The 21,420-nt window shown below is 35.0% G+C and overlaps 3 protein-coding genes across 4 annotated transcripts; all 3 read left to right on the plus strand.

Annotated features, from left to right (window-relative positions):
* The first annotated feature begins 285 nt into the window (after positions 1-285).
* On the plus strand, positions 286-2,455 carry LOC108914245 (transcriptional regulator ATRX homolog). Its single transcript, XM_018720014.1, has 3 exons — positions 286-1,083; positions 1,294-2,196; positions 2,258-2,455. Exons 1-3 carry the CDS (start codon positions 1,079-1,081, stop codon positions 2,340-2,342), a joined length of 993 nt encoding a protein of 330 aa, XP_018575530.1. The 5' UTR covers positions 286-1,078; the 3' UTR covers positions 2,343-2,455.
* A 1,624-nt stretch (positions 2,456-4,079) lies between these two features.
* LOC108914240 (4-coumarate--CoA ligase 1-like) lies at positions 4,080-10,137 on the plus strand. Its single transcript, XM_018720006.1, has 8 exons — positions 4,080-4,204; positions 4,398-4,525; positions 4,788-5,091; positions 5,297-5,522; positions 5,611-5,770; positions 9,152-9,448; positions 9,501-9,746; positions 9,808-10,137. Exons 1-8 carry the CDS (start codon positions 4,186-4,188, stop codon positions 10,078-10,080), a joined length of 1,653 nt encoding a protein of 550 aa, XP_018575522.1. The 5' UTR covers positions 4,080-4,185; the 3' UTR covers positions 10,081-10,137.
* A 3,725-nt stretch (positions 10,138-13,862) lies between these two features.
* On the plus strand, positions 13,863-16,353 carry LOC108914236 (4-coumarate--CoA ligase 1). 2 transcript variants are annotated; one of them, XM_018720001.2, is made up of 4 exons: positions 13,863-14,062; positions 14,287-15,006; positions 15,075-15,368; positions 15,605-16,353. In XM_018720001.2, exons 1-4 carry the CDS (start codon positions 13,937-13,939, stop codon positions 16,112-16,114), a joined length of 1,650 nt encoding a protein of 549 aa, XP_018575517.1. In that variant the 5' UTR covers positions 13,863-13,936; the 3' UTR covers positions 16,115-16,353. The 2 variants fall into 2 exon arrangements, with proteins under 2 accessions (XP_018575517.1, XP_018575518.1); XM_018720002.2 differs by having other exon boundaries at positions 13,931-14,006.
* Positions 16,354-21,420: the final 5,067 nt, after the last annotated feature.

Raw genomic sequence — 21,420 nt, forward strand, 5'->3', positions numbered from 1 at the left:
CCTTATTCCTATATATATTTTTAAATACTTACATGTGATTTTGCTGAAATTATAAAAAAAAACATTATTTAGTGGTCGATATATTGGCTTGATTGTTAAATATCTGTAATCAAATACAATAAAAAAATGAAGTATGTATAAATGTTGATATTTATTTATGAATCTATTAAAAGCATGTTGTCAAATATCAGTAACTAAAATATTTATTAATTTTTAGACAAAATTGTCTTATTTGTTTTCTGAAATTTGTTCTCAATGGAATTGTGAATGAAAAGATTTGATAGTTGTTTTTTTGTTTTATATTAGTATTTGTGTTTATTATACCTAGTACTTATAGCTGGGTACATGTTCAAATCTTTTGACTTTCACAGTGACTATAACGTAAAGACAAATGTAATATTTTTTTCATATTTTTTCACACTTAGATTTTAAACTGTGTACATTTTATTTACTTGTGTTTATCTGTAATTTGGCAAGGTTGCCAGGCATGTACCAGGTGATACTTATTTGCGCTGTTACCAATTAGCTTTGTTGTATAAGTTTTCCCTGGATCCGGTCCTGTGGCATCGCCCGTGCATGCGAAAATGAGTGCCAGATATTAAAAATACAGCCGCCGTCCTCGACCACCATCTCTTTTTAACAGTCGATGAAAATGAGGACGGCAGATTTCATGAAAATTATCTAATAACTTTCAGTTTATTTTCAGTTGTGGATAAGTCGGCTTTTTAAAAGACAACCATTAATCTCGTGGGTGTGTTTTATTGCTGCATTCACTCCAAATAATTTATTTTCGGTGCGCACCGAGTACTTATTTTTCTGTAAATAAATCGGGAGCGTTGAATTTTAAACGCAAAAATGGGCGGAGCTACAGGCCGTTAGCTTCTTATTGTTAATAAAAGGAAAATAATTGCTGTGCAATGAATATGTAAATAGGGAATATTTGTTTTACTTTCTACAAGAAATCCGAGCAAACACATTTTTATCACTGCAAATAGAAGGGTTTTTATAAGACTTTTTTTGCTGCTGAATCGAGTAGGCTTGGCGCAGTGCCGCGTCTTGGGTTCTTCAACTGTCCGCTATGAGGTAAGATGACTTTGACTTTGGCTCTTTCTAACTTGTTATGAATAAAACTAGCTTTGTTTTCACTTTTACGACGTCGCTTAATTTCTCGTACTTTCTCGTCAAAAAAAATTAGAAAACGAAAATTTCAGCTAAAAACCTTCCGAAATTAATTGTATTAAAATTTCGTAGTACTATTTTGATTTTTATCTATTGTCTCATTGCTTTTTCCAGGTTAATAGTGTATGGACCATTCCTAATCATCTGCTTTGTCTTAATCCAAACGTCATTAGCAGAAAGTAAAAATTATAAGAGATTAAGGGACAATGAAGATAACAGCGTAGAACGCTCGTCAAAATATATGAAAGAAAAGAGTTCCAAATCCAAACATAGAACAGCCGTTGATGACGACGGCGAAGAAAATTACAAAATAGATAAACACCGTAACAGAAAACTATGGGAGCAGGACCATGATTTCACAACAGAAAACAAATATTCGAAGTATACACAAAAAGCGAATAGATTTGATGATCACGAAGACGAGCCGCAGTATTCCACAACGAAGAAAAAGAGTTATGATGGTAGAAAAGGCAAAGATTCGGAAGGAAGTGGAAAAACGCAATTCAGGAAAGATAATAGGGAAGAGAAGAAACATTCGAAACTTGAAAAGGAACATTCGGCAGAAAAAACTAAGAACAAACATACCTGGAATGCCAAAAACGATGACAACGATGAGGATAGTGAAGAAGAAACTGTAAAATTCGAAGAGAAAATCGTGAGAAAAACAAAAAAGGTCATTGACGACTTTGGGGAATCTGAGGAAGAAGTCCCTAAAAAAAAATTTAGGAAGAAGATCCGAGTTCGGGTTCCTGATTCCCCAGAAGATGAATCTGATGAATCAGATGAGGATGATAGTGATCGCCGTCGTACGTGCGAAAGGAAATTCAAAAGAGGTAAAGACCAGAAAAGCTGCCTAGCCCAAGAAAGTGTAAATGGAGATGAATCAGAAGATGGTCCGGTTCGTCCAAAGAAGATCAAGTACAGTATTAAGTTTGCTCACGAGAAAGAGAGGAGTGTTCCCAGTGAAGATGACAATATTATGTTAAAAATTCATAGGGGAGAGAAGAAGAAGTATAAGTGAGTGACATCTGTTTTTTATTTATCTGGGAGTTAAATTGATTTATTTTATGTATTTCAGATACCAAGACGATGACGACGATGATTCTAGCGAAGAGAACACGTTTCCAAAGCGAGTTCGATATCTAGATGATGATGAAGAGTAGAGCGGATCTTTCTGTAAAATTAGTTTGTTTTTAATATTCTATTGCCTATTCCATATTTGTTAATTCTTGTCAAATGTTAAGAACCCTTTTATTAAATAAATTGTTTAAAAAATTTCTGACATTGGCGTTAGATTCTTTTCATTCATCGATATTCATATCAAAACCATTAAGGTTGTGAAAAAGAAACGTACAGGTGTTATTTCAGGAGAAAGGCATGCATTTCAATAAGATTTTTCTATGTCGAATAACAAACAAATTCAGTTAAAAAATCAAGAGGGCGAATTTATAGAAACTTGTGCTATCAAAATTTTTTCGTATGCTGCCATCTTCTGGTAGTTTTCAATATCAAGCCATTTGTAGAACATAACTTCTACAGTATTCCATTAGCGTTAGATCCATGATTTACATATTGACCACTAGAGGTCTAGTGACTTTAAGTAAAACTCGCTGTAGGAGCCATTCAAAATTAATTGATGAGGAAAGATATACATATTATCAAATGGGCACACTTATCTTAAAATCTGTGATAAAAGTTACTCAACTGTATCAAATAAACAACAGTGAATTGAAATAATAGATTAACAAATCGCCAGTTAAGAGTTTTACATTTTACAGGATTAGAACAAAACTGTTAAATAAAAAAGACATAATTGAAAGTTTAATTTAGTTTTTTTCTGTTTATATATTTGTATTTAACTGCAAATGGTACAAGATCAAAATTATTACATAGAGAAACGTATAATATTTGCCTTTTTTTTACCCTTCCATGTTATTACTATACAGGGTGTCTCAGAATAACAGACCAGTTAACAGAAACATTATCCCTCTACCGATCCATCGACGAGGGAATCTTTGGTACAGATACTGCCGTCGAATGTGGTGGAGCCCCATTATGCATAAACCACACGTTAGCTTTGAGTAATAACGGCACATCTTTCAATAACTCTGGTTTTGCAAAAATTCTAAATAAATTTCCCCATTCAGTCTATTGGATAGAATAACAGAGCCAATAATAATACTATCAATAATCATTGATGCGAAATTCATGCTGATAATGTTTCAGTACACATGTTCGCAAGTGACCCATTTTTAAGTACAACGTCAATCCTGACGCCATCCGAGACGCAACAGGGTTCCAAAAAAGTCGACGACAGAGTGGCGCCAAGGACCAGGTACTTCTGCAAGCGACTCCACACCAAGACGACTCTCCAGCAAACGCTCAAACCGACAACACGTCTCTTTCCACAAACTTAGTTTTCAATAAAAATAGTTTATTTCTACTGTTGAGAGAGCGTTTTATTTTTGCTGTGCAGCGAAAGCAACCCTCAAGTTTGATAGCATGTGGATTTTCTTAAGCATACATACACATGTTCACTGTGAGTATTTATTATTTCGCTTCTAGTAAAACAGAATTAGCATGTACAGTGACTTAAAGATGATCTGTGGTCTTCTGTTGTACGCGTTATTCTGGGACACCCTGTATACAACAATCTGACTTATTGCGTGAAAAAAAAATAACCGATTGACGTCACCACCAAAGCCAATTATCTTATAAAATATGCCCATAAATTAGTAGGAACATCCAGCGAAGTCCTTATTATCTATTCATTAGCACTTCGATTGCAAACGACAGTCAGCTTTAAAACATCTGATCAATTTTCTGTTTATTATTTATAAAATCGCGAACAATTGATATGTTATGTGTGCTTTCGGATCAATTTTTGCCATTAACCGCAACATGCCAGCGCAATCGAGGCTATGTAAAATTCAGTAACTGAGCTTTGAAAACGTCCCGAAGAAAATAGTTAGTTTACCCTGAGTTGTTCTAAAACCAAAGTGCGAAATGAGTTCCGGAAAAAGAGGTAAGAATAATTTTCACTAAACTGAGAATTATTTATTTTTCACTTACTTCACTATGGGTAAAGAGCGATAGTCCCGCTCGACCCCCGCTCCATCTGAGGTCATTTTTCCTGCCAATCTCTTCAATCTTCAAATTGACCCTTTGCTACTTATTATTTTCCTTATTCTTTAATAACCTGGTGTATTTGCTTGTAGAATTTCATCAAAATGGTTTTATTAAGAATTACATAATAGAAGAACCACTTGGGTTCGAACCTGATGAACGGGGTTTGGGATATTTATATTTTACAAGCATGAAAAGACACAAGAATAAGATTGCGCAGGTAAATTGTTTTATTTCCCATACAGGGTGTTTTCTAAGTCTGCGTCATAACTTGGGGAGAGTCGAGTAGTGGTGAGATATGACCTACATAGCTTGCATCACATTCACTGAATTTTTGCCTTTTACTAGGTAAAAGCAGTATTTTTTAGCAAAATCCATAGTTTTAGGTGCGCAGTTAACTTTTCTGTTTCTGCCGCTAGTGTTTCTATATGTAATGATATTGTTTTATATTCATTATTTATAGTTTATTATCTATGTTGTAGTATCTTGCAGACACAGAGGAAGAAGACACTTACGACGATTTCTTAAGGAGGACAGTAAGAACAGCTTTGGAACTGAGAAAGAGAGACCTCAGTAAAGACGATGTGGTTTGTCTTTGTAGTTACAATCACAAGAACAGCGTCGTTCCGTTCGTAGCTTGCAATTTTCTGGGTGTTCGAGTGGCGTCACTAGATCCGCTTTTATCCTTAATGGATACAGCACATCTAGTTTCTGAAGTGAAACCAAAGATCATTTTCGTAGTTCCTGAGGCGCTGAAGCTTATCGAAACGTCTTTAAAAAAAACAGGTTTAGATATAGACATTTACAAACATCCACCTCTTGCACCCATTCAGTATGCTGCACTACTGCGATCAGTTCCAGTTTCATTCACTAAGATGCCATCATTGTTGCTCACTGTTATTGTAAGTGGTACATTTTTTAAAATCACCAAGATTGATTTTGCTTTAGCAATCTTGTCATGACAAAGAAACTAGTTATTTTATTTCTCTAGGTTTAAATATTGAAATCGTCTTATTCGACGAACTGGGAACCTCAGATAAGCACACCAACTTTTCAGAATTTTTGCAGTTTCAAGAAGAAGAAGAAACGTTTATTCCTGAATCTGTTTCGAGTCTACGAGAAACCGCAGTGATTTTCTTCAGTAGCGGCACCACAGGGTTCCCAAAGGGCATAGAAACCAACCACTATGCTCTCATATGTCAGTCTATCAACTACATGTAAGTATTTCTTTAACAGAATACAGTAAATTCTCGAATGATCAGATTCAGCGAATACTAGCAATGACATTTTAATGTGGTTTTTCAGTCAGTCTGGAAACTTAGGAAACGTTGCTCTCAGCTACACTTCTCTGTATTGGATCTCAAGCGTACTCTTTACTACAGCTACAATATTTACTGGTAGTGCTAGGGTTGTATGTCCCGCGTTCAATCCAAAGCAGTTTTGGCAACTTGTAGAAAAATACAAAGTAAGTCTTTATCATTCAGATTCAGGATTTATTGCACTAGTAAAATATATTCTCATTGTCTGTTGACCAGAACAAAAAGTAACGAGCGTTCAAATAAACACGTGGTCGAACTTGGCTCTGGTTGGCATTGGATGTAGGGAGTAGCTTATAGCGACCAACTTAACCTCATTTCTCAACGAGCTGTATAGCAGCTGTCAGTGTCAATAACGTTAATGACTATATAACTTTATTTTAAAGAATAATCGCGATAACAATAACAAACAATTAAAGGAGCTGCGGAAAGTTTCCCCCTCCTTGTTATAATAATAAAAAATGGTTTAAATCAGGAATAAGCACTTCAAAAATAGTGTTTTTAAGGTAAGGCCACAAAAAGAAATCACACGGCGTAATATCACATGACCTCGGTGGAAATTCATGTTCAGCATTGAGACTTATTAGTCGATTTTGGAAAACTTCCCTCAACATATTCATCGTCTCGCCTGCCGTATGTGCCCTTGCGCCATCTTGTTGAAAGTAAAAGTTTGTAATTTCGTTTTCTTCCAGCTGGTTAACAAAAGGAGCGATAATTTCTTCTCTATACCTTTGCGCAGTAAGAGTACCATTAAAAAAAATAGGTCCATAAATCCTCCTTCGATTGAGAGCACACCAAACTCCAATTTTTTGAGCGTGTAGAGGGCCCTCGACAAAAAAGTTATCTGGTTTTTCAGAAGACCACATTCTCATATTCTGTGAGTTTACGTAACCACTTAAATGAAACCAGGCTTCATCAGAAAAAAAGGTGATATTATGAAGTTCACCGTAGTTGTTTAAAAACCATTCACAAAATACAGCCCGTCGCGGAAAATCAACTTCATGAAGTTCTTGCTGACAAGTTAAACGATAGGAGAACAAACGCAAATCTTTTTTTAACACTGTGTGGCAGGTACCGACTGATACTCCCACCATTTGTGATAAAACACGTACAGAAGTTCTTGGCGCATTTTCCATTATTTGTTGGACATTTTCTTTTAATTCTTCAGTCCGCTTTTTAGGTCGGCCGCTTCCTTCTTTTCTTGTTACACTGCCCGTTTCACGAAAAACATTAACACAACGCTGAACTGCACTTTGAAAAATTTTGTACTCAACAACGCCGGGAAATTGATTTTGAAATTCTATGAAACATTCCTCAATAGAATACTTCCATATTCCATCAATCTTGCGTCCATTTCTAAAGTAGTACTCTATGATAAACACTTTTTGTTCTTGCGAAAACACCATTTTAAACGCTTTTTAAAACGAAAATATTCAAATTGATAGCGGCAGCACGGCAAATAAAACAACCAGCAATATCACTACATCTTTCCCGCGCAAAATTAAATTTGACCTTGCTAATGTCAGTTGGGTAGGAAAAGTCAGGGCTGTATTTGAAATATTTATAAGTTATGAATTTCCTTCAACAGAGTTGTAATATAAAATTTATAATATTAATGGATTGTTAAATATATATACTCATTATACCCGTATATTTACTTGTTACTTTATATATTTTGACTAAATCAACTAGTGTCTTTCGTACAATATATATAATTATAGTAGTATAGGTAAGTACAAAAAAATATTGCACTTAAAATATTGCAAGAAATTTAAAGATAATGTGTGTAATGTGTGGCTGAAAAGTTATTTGATGATTTTTAATAATAAATAAATAAATATATTGGAACTACTATTTTGTAAAGGGAAATTAAAAAAAAAACATTTATTTTAATAAGTCTTAAATTTTATTCCATTTTAAAAGAACTTAAGACTAAATCATAACTTAAATAAATTAAGTATGTACATTTATGAATACTTAATGATCACAAATGACGCCATATAATTAATTTGTTTTTATTTATATTTTGAAAATTTTTGTTTATATCCTTAAGAGTATAATACAATCTTAGCCTAATATATAACAATATTACATATGTTTTTGGAAAATCTACACAAGGATGGTCATAATTATTACAAATGGTCAAAAAGTTTGTACATATGTCAGATTCTAAAATAATTTTTTCAAAATTTTTTTGGAAAATTATTTCCAAATTTGAAATAAAATCTACAAACTTGTCATGTGGATTGTGCAAATTTCCGAAGATATCACCATCAGCGTTTTTGTACGCTTTAAAATAAATATAAAGCGAAGAGTCGTCTAACTCTTCACGTGCCTTTGAATAATCTATGCAAACTACGGTAGTAGCCGAATACCCTGAAGATCCTTCCATTGTGGGAAATAGTGTTGGGGTTGCGTCTGAATTTAGTCGGCTCCGATCTTTATTCGCAAACATTTGGGACTCAAAGTGTTCACTACAAAGTCTATAGTTTTTATAAAGACTATCCAACTTGTCCAGTAAATCTTCCCGGTTGCTGGCTATTGCCCATGTCCTACTTCTGTATAAAAAAAATAAAACATCAATTTTTAGGCCAAGATTCATTTTGGTTGATTAAACTTATGGTTGGTTTATAAAAACGTATTAGTCCTAACTTATCCGTAACTTAATCCTAATCTTAGTCCTAAAAAGTTAAATGTACAGAATGTAATGTATTGGTTTATAAAAATCTTTTAACCTTGCCCTACCTCTATATATTATATTTTGTACATTTAACTTTTTAGGACTAAGATTAAGGTTAAGTTACGGCTAAGTTAGGACTAATACTTTTTTATAAACCAACCATTTTAGATAAGGATGTTATATGTAGGTTATAATGTCAATTTAATAATTGGTGTAAAAACTATAATCTTTTCACATTTTAGCACTACACATACCTTGTTGTATCAGCAGGAAATCTAAAGAAACTTTTCTTTGAAGAATATCTCTGATTTCTACAACTTCTCACTGCACAAACACCATGACTCATTGTCTTATACATTGTTATTATAGTCTTACACTATGTCAGTACTACACCAAATTATAAACAACTATTCACAAACAACTAATTCAACAAATGCACGCCTATGACTTTACTGCAACAGCAAAGTGAAATAAACTAAACTCGGTTATAGACGCTACGACGCTACTGACAGCATTTTGACGGATTTCCTACCAAGAAATGTCATGCGCGAGAACGTGCGCAGATGTGAAAAAAGAGGATGTGTTATTGCTGGTTGTTTTATTTGCCGTGGTGGCGATATAGCACTTTGACAGATGACGTTTAAGTTCATTTGCTATACGCTACGCCCTACGTCCAAATTTTCAGAACCAAATTGACCACGTTTTTATTTGAACGCTTGTTATAATTTACTTGACTCTTGAATTGTACAGTTCCTATTAGTGAACTCAGTTGATTGATTCTACCACTCTTGCACTCACGAAAATTTGTTTTGAATCTTTAGAGATGCGAAAAGCCAAATTTTCTCTGTAGGTAACCAATATGGCTGGTGCGCCATCCCAAGCCGTCGACATTATTAAAGCGGGTCGACCTGACGGTCTTGACACCACCAGCTTCGTAAGTTGCATGATTGGAGGCGCCACTATGTCCAAAAAGTTCACCTTGGAGCTTCGGGATCTACTACCAGGGACCTTCGTCGCTATGGCCTATGGACAGACAGAAGTGGCAGGTCTAGTCACCACTTTCCAGATCAAGCATGTGAAAGACGCTCTAGCGCTGCATTACAAACCGGAATCTGTAGGGAGGCTTGTGCCTGGGATGAAGTGTAAGGTAAGGGTAAGAGGTAAGGATAAGCAACAAGTATTTAAATCCCTCCTACTAGGTTGTAGACTTCGAAACGGAAAAGTTATGTGGTCCCAACGAAAGTGGGGAGCTGATGCTGAAAACTCCAATGGTTATGAATGGGTATTACGGTAGGGACTCCTCCGAATCCTTCGATGCCGATGGCTGGTTGAAGACGGGAGATGTGGTGTATTACGACGAGGAAAAGTTCTTCTACATCGTGGACCGCATCAAGGAAATGCTGAAGTACAGGTCCTGGCACGTCGCGCCTGCAGTGGTCGAAAAGGTAAGTTCATTCGTTCCAAAAATAATGTAAAATGTACATTATAGCTTTTCAATATTTTTAGATAGTCCTGGAACATCCAGCCGTTCAGCGAGTAGTGGTGATCGGAATCCCCCACGAGGAAGATGGGGACCACCCCATGGCGGTGGTTGTCCTGAATCCCGAATATGCGGAGTCGATCACAGAAGAAGACATCCAGGGGTTTGTTGCTGAGAAGGCACCGGATCGCATGAGACTCAGAGGTGGGGTCAAGTTCGTTTCGAGCATCCCCATCACACCCTCAGGGAAGATGAAGAGGAAACATATCCGCGATATGGTAATGAACGGGTCAATTTGAATCGAACCGAGCTGTGTTTTACGTAGTATTCGTATTTTGTAGTGTATTAAGTTTAGGTTAATAGATAATGAACAAAATAAATTGTATTTTATTTCTTTCCTAGCAAAATTTTCAGTGTATTGTTGCTTCTCCCTTCAATCATCGCGTTCTTATCTACGAGCCAATTTGTATCTTGAGAATGATTTTCAAAATTCAGAAGCATTAACTTTGGTGTCGTTGTGAACAGTGGTCACCACTTTCGCTTCACGGCGATTTTACATTATTTTATTTGGTTTAATTAAGCTGCCCTACTACGTATTTTATCCTCAGGTATACCTCTATGCCGGTTTTGTATTAAAAAGTGTATTTTTTATATTGTGTGAAAATTGTAAGTACGAACCTGAAATGTACGAATTACTCTCGGACCTTAATCGTTACTGTCAATAGAGGAGCTACTGTTTCTTTGTTTTTCAATTTCGCAGCCAGCTATGAATGAAATGTGTATCTTTTTCTAAATAAACCTAATTCTCAAGTCAGTGTTCTGTCTATTACATGTTATTATGTATACAAAATACATATTCCTTGTATCAGAAAATTGCGGACTAAGAAGTAATTAAGTAAAAAATAGTAATTAATTAAGTAATCAGTTAGTTTTTAACCTTAATTTTTTTTTCCAACTTTGAGTTGAGGATAATGTGCTCTATATCTTACAAAGTAAATAAATTATTTTAAATATTTTGTTTCATAATTAAACACTTAGCGACATTTAAGGCCAATTATAAATACTCGTAAATTTTAGTACACATAAAAAAACTATATGAGCAACTCGTGCCTCCAATAATTTTCATAGATTAGTATTTAAGATAACATCTTTTTGTGATTCGTGTTTAAGTATGACTAACAATAATTTTTAATAATATTGAATTTAAGGATATTGCAGAAATATACAGGGTGATTCATAAACGATGACCAAAAATGAAACCTCGTATTCTTTGGTGAATTTTAAGGGTAGTCTTTCGTATAAATTTTTTATCTAGGGCGCTTCGTTAAAAAGATACGGGGTGTTACACTTAAAAAAATATTTTTAATTTTTTTAAATAATTTAAAAACTAGGAAGTGAAATAATTTAAAATTGGGCACATGTATTTATGTAAATATTCTCCAAAATCTGAGGCCCTTTTCTAAAATTTAGATGCTCCAGTGGCGGAGCTACAGGGTGGCATACTTTTCTAAGAAATTTATAACATTAGTCATCATTTTAATGATTTTATGCTCAAAAATGCCTACATTTCCATGAACACAGGCGCGACATGGTTTTAGTAACGAAAATGTAATATTTATTCTTTCTTCTAATTGTTTAGGTGTATTAATTTGTTCACTGTATATCAGCCGTTTAATAGTAGCACACCACAAAAAAAAATCCAGTGGGTGGAGATTCGCTGTTTTCAGTTCGTTTTTGTAGGTTCTCCTTGAAAATCCGGCATAAGAGAGTAGTAATTTGTAGAAAACTGAAAGACGAATCCGAAAATATCATTGTTGTTACCGTAAAGCAGTGGCGCACTATTTTACGTAGAAAAATATACCACCTTGTAACTCCGCCACTGAAGCCTCTAAATTTTAGAAAAAGGTCTCAGATTTTGGACAATGTCTACATAAATAGATCATTAAAAAAAAATTAAAAATATTTTTTTAAGTTCTTCCCATGTATCTTTTAAGCGTCTTAGATAAAAACTTTATACGAAAGACTCCCCTTAAAATTCACCAAAGAATACAAGGTTTCATTTTTGGTCATCATTTGTGAATCATTCTGTACATTTTTTGGAGTCAATATAATAATAATTATAATAAATTAATAAGTCAAGGGAATTAATTCATAAAGTATAAATAAATCCAATTCATTTTATCAGTTTATTACACAGCCCCACAGAAAAAATATCTGTACCAGAGACATGTGATTATAAATAATATCTTACTTATCCCTCTAAGGGTTGGAAATCATCTACAGACTAGGGTCTTACTTACCCCTTAGTCACACATTTTTCTATTCAATATTATTACCTGAATTTTGTTACCGTGGGTTTTTGAGGTCGCTGATTACGAATCTGAAGTCCAAATCCAAAAATTCCTGTTGGCAGTTTTTAAAATCGACATGCAATGACGAATATAAGGTTTTAATTCGGAAAATCTTAAATCCAAAATGACGGATTGGAAAGTATCATAGAACTTGGCACTTAGCACCCAAAGAGAGAAATGAATGTTTAAAAAATTGAGTGATTTGAGTGAAAATAGGTAAATGTTTAAAAATGAGAAACAAAGAATATAAATTCGATTTGCTGTGTGCTGTCTCTTTCAAATACTCTTATCAACCCCAGCAAGCAAGGAGTGGTATCATCATACACTTAAAGGGAAATATAAGACGCACAAAACGAGTAAGATTTTAGAGCTAAAAATATAAATTTGTTCATCCAAGTAGCAAACTAATGGGGCGTTATTTGTCATCCCTGCAACTTAGAATTTAGTTTGCGTAAGGTTCAAAACACGTCGTTTCGAATTAAATCTGTTGGAAACCGTTTTTGATGTATTACGAGCAAAGCTATTGAAAATTTGGTTATCCACTTATTTCTTCCTCATCTTGTAAGTCATTTTAATAGATACAATTTAATGAAACCACTGTAAGTTAGAAACAACATTCTTGGGCCTATCTCTAGTGTTTAAATACATTGTTAAGTGTTTATTTGGACAAAGCCATGAATAGGTCCTCGAACTGTTTACTGAAAATTCCATACACCTGCGGGAAATATACAATTTGATAAATGTGACCTAAATAAGCATTCGTGTACTGACTGTGTTGTAACTTGTATTTTCTAGTTAATAGTTTAATTTTCTGTATTCGATGTAGCCCCTTTATTTTGGACGCAATTTTATTTTAATTTTTCTTCAATAACTTCATGATTAAGTAGTATCATTCATATATGGGAGATTTCTGGCATAAGAAATTGAAATCTTGTTCGAATTTATTGTAAATTATTAGAGTTAGGTAGGAATGCTTTGACTACTACAGTAAGGGGCGTGCTTTAGTTGTCACTGTTGCTGCTGCTGTTGGTGTTGTTGTTACTGTTGTAGTTGTTGCAGCTGTTGCTGTTGTTATCAATAGAATCAATAACAACGACTGCAACTGCAGCGTTAACTAGAACTAGTAGTTAACTACTACTACGGCATCAATAACGACGACAACAACAACAGAAGCATAAGCACCAGCAAGATCAATAACAGCAATAACAACGGCATCTAATCTAAGGCAACGATGTTGATAACGCTCTAAATTCTTGTTACTTGAACTGGTTTCCTTAGTCGACAGTGTGCGTAAGGAGGTTACGAAACGTTCTATCGAGTTAGGAAGGAATGCTTTGACTACTACAGTAAGGAATCTCCGACTACTTAGGAATTCTCTACAGTACTTTACGTGGATTTTAATTGTTATAACTTTTTTGTACACCGGTAAATTGATATTTTTTTTAAATTCTTATTCTCCGACATGTTTTCTGAAAAGAGATATATTTGGTAAACGTCCTTTTGAACAATCGTTTTTTGGATATTTGGATTTAATCTACCTTCATATCTTTTATTTAGAAACTTCTATCATCGCGGTGTGATACATATGAGAGCGTTTTGTTTCTATATAATTAGCCATGTCGTGACAGATACCTTATCAGGGTGAATAGCAAAAGCACTTACTATTACAAATTTTTAGATAACCACAATATGAATTTCAAGGTAACTTTATTGCCGCTGAGTGGCAAGAATTATCAAACCAGGATCAGTTTCTCTTCATCAGTGAGGTGCTTCAAATGTTATATTATATATTGACAGCATCAGTATGTCTTACGTTATTGAAAATAACATTATCAAAACTGAGCCCGTCGAGTTTGATTTCGCAGCGTTAGGAGGTATGGGAAATATAATTTTTAAGGCTATGAAGAAATATCGACAAAATATTGCTCTGGTAAGAAATTATTGGTTTAAATGTCTTCATTTGGATCGTAGACTACCATTAAATTTTACAGGGAGCATACAGGGTGATTTGTTTTGTAGGGGTTGAAATTAAAAAATAATATGAATTGTACGCCGTATACTGAATTTTTAGATATTTTTGAGCAAAATTACAAATTATTTTCACTGACTGGTCACCAAAATTTAGTCACAGAGTTAACTGTTTTAACATTTCAGATTAATCCAGACGACGGCAGGCAGAACACCTACGAATATATCCTACAAAATGCAATTCGAACAGCAATAGCGATGAAGCAGAAAGGGATAAAATCCAGAGACATAGTGATGGGGTCTTCTGATAACCACTTGGATGCTTGCGTTCCCATCCTTGCCGCTTTATTCTTAGGCGCTATACCATGCCCCATGGATCCCTGTATAGCACCTACGGAGGTGATACATATTATCGACCAAGTGAAACCAAAACTGATTTTCACCATACCTTCATCTTTGAAACTCATCAAGGAAGCTTGCCATGAGCTTAATGTGGATATTGAGATAGTTGTCTTTGGGTCTCCAGAATTCCGATTCTTCACAGAACGACAAAATGGCGAGGATGGATTCGAACCAGTCATCTCACAAGATCCAAAGGAAACAGCTGTCATCTACTTTTCAAGTGGAACGACAGGTTTAGCAAAAGCTTGTTGCTTAAGCCACGCTTATTTTATCAAACAATCCAGTTTGGTTCCTAGCGATATTGCCGAAGAGAATTTGGACCTGGAGAGGAGAAATTTCGAATGGTTGAAGTTTAAGAATGACGGTACGTTTCTGTCGTACTGCCCCCTGTACTGGCTAACAGCGGGTAAAATTATCTTCGAAATGTTTATAGTAGGAGGTACGTGTGTCCTTGGAAAGAAGTTTGACTCCGACCAGTTTTGGCATATAGTCGATAAATTTAGGGTAAGTTATCCTAAGGAACCTTTAAATGGAATATGCACTATGAATCAAGATACCAATTTAATTTTTAGGTATGTTTAGTCATGCTTTCTCCTTTCGCCATATCAGAATTGGCCAAATACGGTAAACCTCCCAACTTCAACGCGGACAGTTTGGTAAAGATTCTTACAGGTGGGGCTGTTTCCCAAACAAAGTACTGGAAGCTACTTCAGGACATTCTGCCGGATATAGATATCCTTCAAAATTACGGGTTGACAGAAACCGGGGTAATTGCTTATTATGAGGCCTACAATAAAGTCCATAGGGAACATTACATGACACACCCTGAAAGTATTGGTTTTCCAGTTCGAGGGGTTTGGTATAAGGTAAGGAATTTTAGGCATATTGAATCAATCGTACGAATTGTTGTAGTGTTTTGATCCTCTTTATAAGAGTAATCTCTTATTCATTCATGATTCACATAATAATTAACTGGACTTCTTGTTGAATCAAAGAAAGAAGACTTTTCCATTCATTATGTTAATTGCTTTTCTTCCTCCAATGTCCAGTTTCTACAGATGTATTCTTGTTTCCTTCTAACCAAAGCACTTTCAACTTGCAGGTCGTAGATCCGCAAACAGAAAAAGTCCTCGGACCAAACCAAGAGGGAGAACTATATGTGAAGTCAGAGTTCTTCACAAATGGCTATTACAATCAACCCTACGACGACGTTTTCGACACGGACGGTTGGTTCAGAACTGGCGACGTGGTGTACTACACTGACAATTGTGCATTGTACTTTACCAACCGATTGAAGGAACTGATGAAGTACAGGCAATTGACGGTCTACCCCTACGTCTTGGAAAAAGAATTGCTGAAGCATCCGGCAGTTGCTCAAGCTGCTGTCCTAGGAATTCCGCACGAGGACGATGGTGACCACCCAGCTGCTTTCGTGGTTTTGAAAAGTGATTCTGGGAATGTGAAGGCGGAGGAGATTAGGAAGTTTGTTGATGAGAGGGTCCAGGACAAGGCGAAGCTAAGGGGTGGGGTTAGAGTTGTGGATAGTTTTCCTACTACCTCCACAGGAAAACTGAAAAGAGTACAATTAAGGAAAATGGTATTGGAGGAGTAGAAATATACAAGTGAAATGGCGAGATTTATTTATCTACTACATTCTACAAGAACTAGTTTGTTACTGTTATAATTATTTATGTTTTTATTTGCTTACATATTTTTATTGTACTTGTTATGTCGGTTTTAATCCAATTTGGCAATTGTACAATTGTTGTATGTATCTTTGTTTGGTTTTGGTTTGGTTGTTAGCCCATTGGATAATAACTAAATAAATAAATTATTATAAATTAGTGTTCTGAATAACACATGAAAACTTTTGTTTTGTGGAGTCATCTATTCTGCGCCTTTACTTCTAGAGAAATATTTTTTTTTAATTGGGTTATTATGAAGAATTTTAAGACAGAAGAACACAGCAGTTGCTCAAGCCGTTGTCCTAGGATTGCCTCATGAGGAAGACGGTGATCATCCTGCTGCTTTTGTCGTTTTAAAAGAAAATTGTGAGCACTTAGATGACAGATGACGTCAGAAAGTTTGTGAATGAGAGGGTCCAAGACAAAGCCAAGTTACATTACCCTCTCAGTTTTAGAAGGAGCTTAGGCCATCTGCCGCCAGGGGCTTAAAAAACCAGTGCCTACCATGATATAATTTCCTGTAAGTTATGAAACTTTGTTTACAATTCATATGAATTTTAACTACAACATCAATAGTAAATAATTCTAACAACTTCTAGAGGTTAGGTTGCGGAACAAAAGACTTTAAACTGTAGTGCCACGAGGACATACGTTATCGTTGTAGCAGATACCTAAAAAGAAAAGGAAAATGCACTATATTTATATAAATTACTTTTGTTAGTACTAAATGCTCTTTTTGTGGGAACTTACAGAAGCTAGCAAATTTATTCCTAGAGGAAATAAATCTGCAGCCATTAAATTAGGTTTCTCTGTTTCCAAAGTAATTAGTAGCATTTCTACCTGAAAATTAAATTATTATACTAAATTAAAGAACGATATCAAACAAACCTGTAGTATCTCTTGAGCACCCAATTTGGTGGTCTTGTATTTATGTAAAAACGATATTAGATTTTGGCTCTGAAATTTAAAGTCACTATTAATATTTTCTATAAAAATTACTTGACGTGAATTTTGGGACATCTTTTACTTACCCAATCAGCCATTGTGCTACCAAGCCAAACAAAAAAGGGAAAACCAAACCATACAAAAAAGTTATCCATTTCGCTGTAGTTTACTGTTAGTATATCTACAATTTCATTGTCTTTAATGTAAGCATAATAGAAGTAGGATTGGACACACATAAAAACCCCATAAATAAATTCTTGTCCATAAAATACCACGTTACCAAAAGACTTGAACTGATTCTTGTAGTTCCTGCAAGTTATTAAGTAGAACTTTTGCAAATATTGAAGTTTTTTAAGAAAATCAGTCGAAGAAGTGTTAGAACTTTCTAATTCATCAATTTCTTTCCTCAATATATCCTGAATTTGTTTGTAACATTTGTCTAGACACAACCAGTACAAGACTATGGACATTCCTCCAATTATGGCGTAATTCACATAATTCAAAGTCCTGAGAGCAAAAGCAAGAGACAGGATAACGTTTTTTATGGTAAAACTACGCCATATAGAGTCTAACAGGTATACCACGATGAAAATAGATGAACTGCAGGCAAGCAGTAGCGAAACAAGACGGAAAATTGTTGTACTATTTGCAGTCAGAATGGTGTCTATGCCAAATAATCTGCGTTTGTCTATGATATCGATTAAAAGGTTAATAAACTTGATAGTGCTGCTTTGGTTAATGTAGAGGGTTAAGGAGAAAATCGTCGAATTAAGGAATTTCACCACCAAAACGGCGTATTTGAAAGTGTTTTTAAAATGCAAGTTGTCATCAACAAACAGCTCATATACTGATATTCCCAGCCCGATGAGAATGAAAAAATTAAAAATCAGATAGACAGCAGTGAGAAGTTTGCTTTCTCTTATTCTTGGTTCTTTAATTTTCTCATCAGTATGTTGACATTCTGGTTTCGCAAGGAACGACGAAGAAAATCCAAAAATTATGGTAGGTCTCAAAGCACATATCAAACAGTCACTAGTACCGTTCGCAAACATATTTATTAACTTCATGTTATTTCCAGTGCTTTTTAAATTGTACTGTTTTTGTACTAATTGGTTTTTAATGTTTTGATTCATGAGAAATATCAATATCTGATACCTATACCTTATCTGTCGCAGCAGGAGTTGTTATTGTAGTACAAAAATACAGAACTGTCTAATAATTTAGTATCAATCGATAAATTAGATATTAACAATTCATAGCTGCAGAAGTAATTCAAGCAGTTGGAAATTTGTAAAGAAAATCGTGTAGGTAGCTATTTTACATTTCTGTTTTTACCATATACAGGGTGTTCCACCTAAGAAGGATTCTTCTGTAACTCACAATCAGTAACAACTGTGAAAACTGCAGATTTGTAACTCTTACGGATTAGACGCTATCTAGCCTCATTTAGAGAGCTGAAATCGTGATTTTTTTCAAAAACAACTGATTATCTAGAAAACGGTAAGTTTTAAACACCATGTACATTTAATAAACTCTATCTAATATTAACCCAGGAATGTAGGTTATGTAGCGCCTACGCGAAATGGAACACCCTGTAAAGCTAAAAACATTTTCTTTAGGTGGCCCACATGATTCCAGGCAACTTTCATTAAAACCATTTTTTTTATAGATTTTACCGTTGCAGAGTTACAGAAGAATCCATTTTTCTAGTGATCGAAAATGAACCTTCTAGTCAAAAGTTAGTTCACAATCTTGTAAATGTAATGTTTGAGGCACTGAAAAGCTGATACTTGCAAGAGTTCTTAAATGTACAATCGTATAATCTGACACAAATAATATTTGGAAAACATCCTATACATTGCGAGGGTTTATATAATTTCAATAAGGAAACTGAAAAATAATACTGACATGCTTCTAAGTGAATCACATTTAATTTCAACATCTATAGGTATATAATTGTGACATACTTTTAACAAAAGTAATAATACTAAAGCCTTAAATCCTTGATTGTGAAGAATATTCGTAATACCCTGGTTTAGAGATTAGGTGGAAAAAGAGGCATGAAATTGTAGTGCCACAAGGACGTATGTCACAGCAGAACCAGATGTCTAAAAACAAAGAAAAAACAAATTCAGTATGGGCATAAATATACATAACCTCTTTTATTTATTAACAGTTTAAGATCATAGAAAAAAAGTTAATTAAAAATGTGTTTAAAACTGTTTTGGAACTGCTGAAATACATGTATATTATCGCAGCGAGTACTTACAAAAAAATTCTGTAATACTTTTTACGAGTTTGTAGGTTCCTTATGAAGCCAGACTGTATTCCAAAGTCAGTTTGTAATACATTGTTGTAGTGATTGCTGTGTTGTTTTTCGAGAGTACATTTAATAGCCGTATTTCCAAGTTTTCATTAGAAAATGGCGCGTTTATTTACCAATCTTTGCTGTAGGGCAAGTACAACCACGTCGAGGTCGCGACGGTGCACAGTGGGACGAAACGCCACTGTCGCATTCAAATTACTCTACACCCCACATAGTTCAACTGTTTCAGGTGATTTTTTTTTTCAAAATGTTCGTCTTGAATGTCCCTATCGATCCCTCATTTGGGATTTTTGATTTCGGTCTTCATATTTTTTGAAAATTGACTCCAAAATTCTATTTTTATGAAAAAAAAAAAACTGATTTTCGGCGCAAATGTGGTCCTACATGGCGCAAGTTGATGTTTTTCGAAATTTTTTCAGCTGAAAATCTTCGTTTTGACAAATACTACAAAACTGTCTGCGTGAAAGTCGGGAAAAAAATTTTTCATATTCGCAAAAACGGTCATAATGTTCCAAAAATTTTCGTGGAGAAGCGATTTTTTAATTCGAAATTTCGCAACCTGGGGAAAAATTAGATGAATCAAAAGTTGTTTAGAATCACTCGAGGAATACTCAAAAATTTCCATACTATGTTACAACGCGTGCGAGCGAATTGGATACGTCGCGCTGAAGCTTGTGTGCAAGTAAATGGTGGGTACATCGAACATCTTCTATGAAAAGGTCAGGTAAGTCAGATTTTAAAACATAAATCCATGTATTTACTTCATTTTGACATAAAGGACATGTGTCAAAAATATTTGACATAAGTTCATTAACACCCTGTATTGCTGAAAAATTAAAATGGAGACAAAATCTTCGACATTAGCTTTGTTCCTAGAGCAATCACAAGCGCATGGGTGTTGTTTCGAATCAAATGCGATTGCGTTTGACTGTTGGAGACAGATTTCAATGCACTATGAACAAAGCTAATTATGGTTTTTGATACATCTCTATACTTACAGAGGCTAGTAAGTTAATTCCTATTTTATACATATTGGATGCCGTCAATATAGGCACCTTTGTTTTCAGGGTTATCAGCAACATCTCCACCTATCAAAGCAAATACATATATGAATATTTCAGTATATAATAGCTACGAAATTACGATGTTAGACAAACCTGCGAGGCCTCTGTAACAGTCAGTTTGTTTATCTTGTATTTGTACACGAACGATATCAGATCTTGACTCTGTAAATCACATTAAAATTCAATTAAGATTAATGTTCAAAAAATAATGTATCAAGGATGAACAAAATTGTTGTCTTGTTTAAATTGACATTTCCTTCTATTTCATAAAATGCCGAACTATTAAAAAACTTACCATGAATTGTATGGAGTTAATTTGCAAACAAATGACAAATGTCGTGACTGCCAGGAAGATATGGAAAAACTTCGAGAAGAATATAATCCACGCCCCCTCCTCGCCAACGGTCTTAAAAGCAAAGAAGTACGCTTGCACCACGGAAATTACAGTAAACGCGAACTGTCCCGAATAAAATAAGACAGTCCCAAACCCAAAGACGTACTTGTAGTTGTTGCAAATCGCGATGTAGAACTGCTGCTGAAACTGTAGTCTCTCCTGAAACGAGATGCAGACTAGCATTTGCCTCTGGAGGGGTTGTTTCAGTATCTTGTAAATATTGTCGTAGCAGGCCTTAAACAGAACCCTGTAGACCATTAAAGTGGTTATACCGTACACCGCGAACGACATGGCGTTAATATTATTGACGAGCATACTCGTTGCGAAGAGGACTGACTCCACACTTATCTCCTTTGGTGTGGTGGTGACAAAAATTACGAGGCACACGGTGAGCATGACGTAAAACAAAAACGACGACCACAGCCGCAGCGACCGGGTGAGTCTTTTGGTCAGCACCGAATCTACACCGAAAAACTTGCTCCTGTCGATCAACGTTATGATGCC

This window comes from Anoplophora glabripennis, unplaced genomic scaffold (genome assembly GCF_000390285.2).
Source record: "Anoplophora glabripennis isolate ALB-LARVAE unplaced genomic scaffold, Agla_2.0 scaffold136, whole genome shotgun sequence".
Lineage (NCBI taxonomy): Eukaryota > Metazoa > Arthropoda > Insecta > Coleoptera > Cerambycidae > Anoplophora > Anoplophora glabripennis.

Excerpts from the sequence above, each read along its gene's own strand:
- LOC108914245 (XM_018720014.1), top strand. Across the intron at positions 2,197-2,257 it reads GGAGAGAAGAAGAAGTATAA|ATACCAAGACGATGACGACG; the intron begins GTGAGTGACATC and ends TATGTATTTCAG.
- LOC108914240 (XM_018720006.1), top strand. Across the intron at positions 5,523-5,610 it reads TGTCAGTCTATCAACTACAT|TCAGTCTGGAAACTTAGGAA; the intron begins GTAAGTATTTCT and ends GTGGTTTTTCAG. Across the intron at positions 9,747-9,807 it reads CGCCTGCAGTGGTCGAAAAG|ATAGTCCTGGAACATCCAGC; the intron begins GTAAGTTCATTC and ends CAATATTTTTAG.
- LOC108914236 (XM_018720001.2), top strand. The coding sequence starts at position 13,937 with ATGTCTTACGTTATTGAAAATAACATTATCAAAACTGAGCCCGTCGAG. Across the intron at positions 15,007-15,074 it reads ATATAGTCGATAAATTTAGG|GTATGTTTAGTCATGCTTTC; the intron begins GTAAGTTATCCT and ends TTTAATTTTTAG. Across the intron at positions 15,369-15,604 it reads TTCGAGGGGTTTGGTATAAG|GTCGTAGATCCGCAAACAGA; the intron begins GTAAGGAATTTT and ends TTCAACTTGCAG.